Raw genomic sequence first — 6,827 nt, 5'->3', positions numbered from 1 at the left:
TGACCTTCCAGCAACTGGGAGGACCCCGGGTGGGGGTGAAACCATTGTATTCCCTCCCCTTCCCACACACACTCTGATAAGAGGCAGGGAGTGGTTTCTAATTTCACTCCTGCCTTGGAGCTCGGAGAGGAAAGTTGTCCTTTCACTCCGTGGGACCCTGGAACCATTTCTGAGGGTTTTGTATATTTTATTTTTTGTATTATTCCCCTAATCTTTGTATATATTATTTTCCTTACCTCCCTTTTTTCGTTTTCTGTTCCTTGCTGAACAATATACTTCATTTTTTTTCCAAAGTGTCTCTCTCTCTCTCTCAGGGGGGGAGAGGTGAGTACATAGTTCTGTTCCGTGTGGGTCCTGCCCTGAACGCCTTTTTACACGGAACCAGGACACTAGATAAGGCACATTCCTCATGCTCTTGACTAGTGAAAGCAATTTTAAGATGAAAAAGTAGACAGCTTCCTGCAGCTCAGAAGACTTTTCATAAATGCTGTGAGATAGCACTAGAAGTACTGGCAATTTTTTTCCCCCCTTCTTTCTATCCACCTTAACTCCATGAGGCTTTCCAGAGGTGTCATGTAATCCCTAAGCTTTCCATCATAATTCAACCTTTTTGGTGTTATTTTAGACAGTTCTTTAAAGGCCGTATGAGGTTTCCTCATGTGGCATGTTAGGTCAGAAACCACCCAAGAAGTCATGTGACTGCCTGTATAATCCAAAATCCTGTGTGGTGAAGAAGAAGGAAGAGAGTTTTTGTTATGAGATGTATCATTGTGTTCCTGGACTGGCTTACCACAATGATATGAACATCATAAGGCCCTGTACAAAAACCCAAAGAAGGAAGAAAAGGCAATATATTTTGGATGAGAAAGGACATGGGTGACTGAAATTATTCTGGAGACAAATACAACATTAATTTTGTATTTCTATTTATCATGGAAACACAGAGCTCACAAGGTTTCTAAAAGACAGAAGAAAGGGAGACCTTGGAAACTCCATACCCCATCAAGCTGTTTGAAATCCTGGAACTACTCAATTATTCTTTTTCCTTTTCCAGTTATAGAAGAAAATATGGCTTGGGATACCCTTATGGAGTTGCACACGTGAATGACTGGGACAAACACCACACTTTTAATCTGGTTTTACAACACTTTTGCATGCCATGAGGAAAGATTTATTGAAATAAGAATGAACAGTGTGTGTGGAATAAGCTGGTATTTGGAAGTGGGACCACTCTCACAGTTGAACCAAGTAAGTATCATTGTTTTATTACTAAAAATTTTGTTAAAATTAAGGTGGTGGAGCACAAAGGAATCTAATGCTTTGGGTTCACTGTAGGAATTTTGTGCTGCAGTAATCCTTAGAGTGCACTCGTTCTGGCCAGGGTTTCAGGCTGAGTCCTCTGCTTGTATCTGCTTAGGAAAGCTTCACAGGAACAGCTGGGCTGCCTCTATCACCATCAGTCCGTGATCCCCAGACACCAGGGATGCACTACTCAACTTTAGTGTATTAGAATTTATACCCAGTCTAAATTCCCAGTGCTCTCTGGCCCAAATTTACCCTGAAGTGTCCTTATCCTCCACTGGATTTTCTCTGCCCCATTTGGGCAAGAATGCACAGCTCAGTGAAGAGCTGACAGTTAGGAGAAATTCTGAGTTTTTGAAACCTGACCCTTTTGTTGTGAAATCTGGATTTCTTTGGGAGATACTAATATGCATTTTGAGATGTTAAGAACAAATTGACTGTATTACTCAAATATTTTGAGAATCCCCCAAACTAAAATGACATAGAAAAACATGCATGAGTAGGCATTGTAGGGCATTCAAAGCATAATCTCTTGATGGCTTAGTTAAGGGTTTCCTTTTGTTTTAGCTTGATCTGTTCTACGTAAAATTTTCATTCAGAATATTAAGGCACATTACATAGAATATATAGCTCTTCTCATGACTTTGTAACATTGAAGGGTTAAAGAAGTACAACTTTTTGTGCTAATAAAATGCTGCTGAATGTAATGCGTACATTCCTCCCAAAGCAAGCAGTGATAGGAATCCATGGCTGTATTTTCAGGTAATGCAAGATAGTGGGACTCAATTGAGACTTCTGAGGTCTGATAAATCAAAAATTCTGCTTTATTAATTACATTTATATTGTGTACATTTGTTCTGGCTTATGGTATTGCCTATTGAGTTATGCCAGGGAAGCAGCTTGCCAGTAAAGCTTGCTAGGAGGCTGTTTGGAAATAGCGGAGATAAGAAAACATGGAAGATCTTCTCAGATAACAAAGAACACTCAGGACTAACAGGCTCTAGCAAACCCATGTTACAGCACCTGGAAAGGAAATTATATGTAGGAGGAAGGGCAGAATGATCCTTTTTTGATTTACATGTTTTAACTGTGCGTTACTGCTGCTCTTGTCTTTGGGAATGGGACTCAGCTGACCGTGGAGCCAAGTAAGTAACCTTTATACATGGACCTTTTCTGAGTTCTTACTGTCTGGATTGTCACTTTTTTTCCTTTTTGTCTTTGTAAAATTCAGGCAGCCACTCCCCCATGCTTTAGAGTCACTAATTTAAGCTTTCTGTGTATAACAAGTTTAAATGCAATTAGATAATTTATGTGTAAAAAACATGCTGATCCCTTTTCTAAGGAGCTGCCAAAGAATTTGGGCTCCACAAGTCAGGGCACAAGGGCAGAAGGGCAAGTCCTGTCTGCTGTTGTGTTGAATTTCTTTGGGACCTAACATCTAGCCACTTACACATGCATCTTAATAAGCTTTTCACAGTAATTGAGGTCTTAGAGTCATCCTTGGACAGTCTAAAGGGAAAAAAAATTTCTGTGGATGTTGACGTTTAAGTTCCAAAGAGTTTCTATTCTGTCAGAGTTAAACAGCAAAGAGTAGAGAAGGATAAAGTACAAAAGTGTTAAACGGATTCTTATGCAACATTTCTGTACTAGTTTAAACTTACTAAATTGTTCAGAGTTTGGGTTAAACTGAATAGGTCAAAGGAAGTGAAATAATGTGTAATTCCTCTTTGGTATCTGTTTACTGTAGGTGTTGACAAGAACAGTGGTGCTTGTTTTACTGTTAGACCCAACCCCTGAGGTTATGGCAGAGCACTACTGGGCTTTCTCCTCAGCTCCTCAGTATTGGGGTGTGGGTAGTGGGGAAAGAGAGTAAAACCAAAGCCCCTTCTAAAAAAGTATTCTGTGATGAACCAGACGTTAGACCTGAGGCCTTTCCTGACCAGACTGCATGGCAGGAGCCATGCAAAATTCAAAGCCTAACACACCTCTCTTTAGCAAAGAGATCCATCAGGATGCATCTGTCAAATCTGACATAGACATCTGTTGATATGTCTGATAGCCTTTCATAAGCTGAACCCTTTTTGGCAAGGAAACATGTTGGAAGATTCCCTTCCCTTTCATGTTTTTATTATAATTTATGTTTCCAGCCTTGCCCTGACGTTGGTATGTGGCATCACCCTGGTTTCCCCACCTGTGACCTGAGGGCAAAGATGTTTTGGTTTTTAAATCATACTATAGTGATGATTTGTGGGCAACTAAATTATTTTGAAACAACTGTATTTCATTACTTATATGTCTTATGAGAAATTCCCAGAGAAAGCTGCTGCTATATATTTGAAATTCAGGCTTTTGCAGTTTTCAGGACTCTGTTGTTCATGTATGTTGCTTGAAAATGGGAATTCAACTCTAAAATTTTTCCCAAACTGAAAGGATACATTTAAAAGTTTCAAAGTAACTCTTCTGAAAGATATGAAAACTTGTCAGCATCTTTTAGGTTCTTTAAAAACTCCAGTTCTAGGGCATTTCTGCAAGTGATGTCATTCAGTGGAGTAATCTTGCCCAACAGTGGAACAACAAAATGAATTCTCTTTGCCCTGCCACTCTTGCTTTGGTTAGAACTTCCAGACACATCAGAAGATTTGAGGGAGGGTAGGACGAGTAAAGGAAAACCAGTTATTCCCTCATGTCTCATGAATATGCAAGACAGTCCTTGATAGCAGTGTTATTTTTAGGAATGAAGTTGTTGAGAAAGCAGAATGATTTGCCACTTGTAGAGGCATGCATCAGTTCTCATTTGCAGGTCCTTTTTTTTACAAAATAAAGACTTCACATGTAGGCACAAGCTTTGGCAAAAACGTTAGAATCCTGTGAAATTAGAGCTCCTATTAAACTGTCCTCATACTCCCTTTCTGCCTTTGATCTGATCCTTTGGAAGCAACAGCAAGAAATCACAACAACAAAAAAAGGCAGTTAGTCTTTAATAATGATAGGAATTAATCACAGCTTGTGTGTATATGAACTTTAGGTCACTTAGCACTCAGGCAAGCTTGCAATAAAATCAAATTATGCCCAAACAATGTTTTGGTTTATTTTTTTAATAGACAATCAAAAAAGTTCTGACCCACAAGTGATTGTGTTGAAATCAAAGGAACTGGAAGAAGGTGGCAGCATGGGGAAAGCAGCTTGTTTGGCAAGGAATTCCTCTACGAAGAACATCAGCTTGGAGATGTCCTCTGATGAAGTGGTGTATGAACAGAGTGCACCCGTTTTGACATCCCAGGGGCTGTACAGTACAATCAAAGTGGTGAATGTGACAGGAGGCACAGAGGTCACCTGCATGGCACAGTTCAGCTCCAGCACCGTTACAGCCAGCGCAGCTCTGCCAGGTACAGGTCTGTGCTGCAGCTGCAGCTTCTCTCTGCAGGCTGTGTCTTCTACTGCTTGCTAGTGCTCCTGTGAAAATGTCTGTGCTGGGTTTACAGTTGGTATCCATGATTTTAAAGGTCTTCTCCAACTTAAATGATTGTATGATTCCAAGATTTTTGATACTTAAGCAAGTAGAGCTGAAAGATACTTAAAGATACCTGAAGGAAATGGTCTTAGCTGTCCAACAACTTGGGGTTACTTTTTTCTTTTTAAAAAAAAGACACAATATTTAAAAATGTCTGTGCTGGGTTTACAGTTGGTATCCATGATTTTAAAGGTCTTCTCCAACTTAAATGATTGTATGATTCCAAGATTTTTGATACTTAAGCAAGTAGAGCTGAAAGATACTTAAAGATACCTGAAGGAAATGGTCTTAGCTGTCCAACAACTTGGGGTTACTTTTTTCTTTTTAAAAAAAAGACACAATATTTAAAAAAATGTACTTATTACTAAATACTTCATCACGTAGCAGCAAACGTCCCAGGGCACAGCCTGAAGTAGCCTTTCTAAAAACAAAGAGTTGAAGTGGTGCTGTGGGGTCTTTTTTCCTAAACCACTTTTTAAATATTAAGGGATTGGTTTTGTCATCATGAAGCTCATTCCAATAGGAAACCAAAACCAACTCAGGAATTCTTTTGTTTCCTGCAATTGCATGGAGGAGTTTTCTCACATTGTTACCATTAGTGGCTGGTCAGCTGAGCCTCAGACTGTGCTGCCAACCTGGGCTCTAGGAACATTTTGTTTAATCCTTTTTAAAATGTGGATATCATTTATAATGCCTCTTCTTTATCCAGCTACAGAAAAGGAGGCTGAAAAACCAGCAACGGAGAAGGTTTGCAACACCACAGACACCTCTGCTCAAGGTTAGTTACCTAAACAGACTGTGAGCTTACTCTGTGGGTTAATGCTTGGAGATGGATTTTCTCAGGGGTAGAGGCATCAGAACATTAGAATGTTCATCAAACACAACCTGCTTTTTCAACCTAACAGACAAGTAACAGGCAAGCAATAGGAAGCAAAATCCACTCTAGACAGACATCCTCTTCCCCTCTTGTTGCCGTGTTTCTCCACCATATTTCCCTTTGCTGTTGTTTCTTTCCCTCTAACTGTTACTTGTGGTTTTTTCCCAATTTCTGCCAATATCACAATATCCAAATCTAGGCCATGATCTCTCCCGTGTTTTCTCTATTACTAAGCAGATACCTATGTGGAGAAAAAGAACATGCTTTCTGTGGCTGTGTTGGGTTTGAGAGTCCTGCTGGTGAAAACTGTCACCTTCAACACACTTATGAGCATCAAGTTGTTTCTTTTCTGAGGTAAGGAAGCCCATAGCTTCATCTGTAGACAAACTGGAAGCACACGTCATGAATGACCACCTGTCTCTCTGTGCTTTTCCAACTCCACAAGCAGTGATACCTTTTCATCTGCTCCTTTTTCCTTTAAATAACTCCTGAAGATTTCAGGGAAAAAAAAAAAACAAAACATCAATGATAAAAAAAACCCCAACAAACAAAACCAGAACCACCAAAAAAAGAACTCCTCCCCAAATCCAACTAGAAAAACCCCACTCGCCCTCCCAAACCACCAAGAAGACAGCCCCTTTTTGCATTCAAAGCTCTTTTTTTTGGTAGCTGGTCCCCAAATTTTCTTTGCATCAAACTTGCTTTGCCATAGCAGCTCAGGTATTACCAGAAGTGCCTAAGAGATACCTCATTGGCTATTTGAATGTCAGAGTACAAAGCCTGGAGAAAATCAAGGCAAATAAGGAGTCAAAAGCAAGGCTCCCAAAAGATAAACATGAAGTAGTGGGAGGAAAGAGAGGAGGGGGGAGGATTTTTAATGTGCCAAAAGAAGCACAAAAGACAGTCCATCCTGACTTTTCTGAGTCTACCTATCTTGATATGACAACTATTAAACAGTCATAGGTAGGCCTAATTGAATTAAATGCAGTTTAAAACACACTTTACTCTTCCAGGCAGTGGAGAAGCAAAGGCAGCAGCCACCTGAAGAACATCAGCAGAAAGCCTGTGCCAGCAGCACCTCAGATGGAACAGCCAGTGTCAAATCTGCTGCCAGCAGCCACCCAGAACACGATGCAG

The 6,827-nt window shown here is 40.1% G+C and overlaps 1 gene segment (V, D, J or C); it reads left to right on the top strand.

Moving 5' to 3' along the window:
- Positions 1-1,208: 1,208 nt before the first annotated feature.
- Positions 1,209-6,043, top strand: LOC103777982 (the record flags this gene model as incomplete). The annotated part of the segment is given in 4 exon segments: positions 1,209-1,248; positions 4,404-4,688; positions 5,529-5,591; positions 5,928-6,043. Coding segments are annotated over 4 exon segments (504 nt in total), but the record flags the coding sequence as incomplete, so codon positions are not given.
- Positions 6,044-6,827: the final 784 nt, after the last annotated feature.

This window comes from Merops nubicus, unplaced genomic scaffold (assembly GCF_000691845.1).
Source record: "Merops nubicus isolate BGI_N331 unplaced genomic scaffold, ASM69184v1 scaffold11570, whole genome shotgun sequence".
NCBI classification, from domain to species: domain Eukaryota; kingdom Metazoa; phylum Chordata; class Aves; order Coraciiformes; family Meropidae; genus Merops; species Merops nubicus.
The sequence above is the reverse complement of the archived record's forward strand: the minus strand, read 5'-3'. Positions and strand labels throughout refer to the sequence as shown.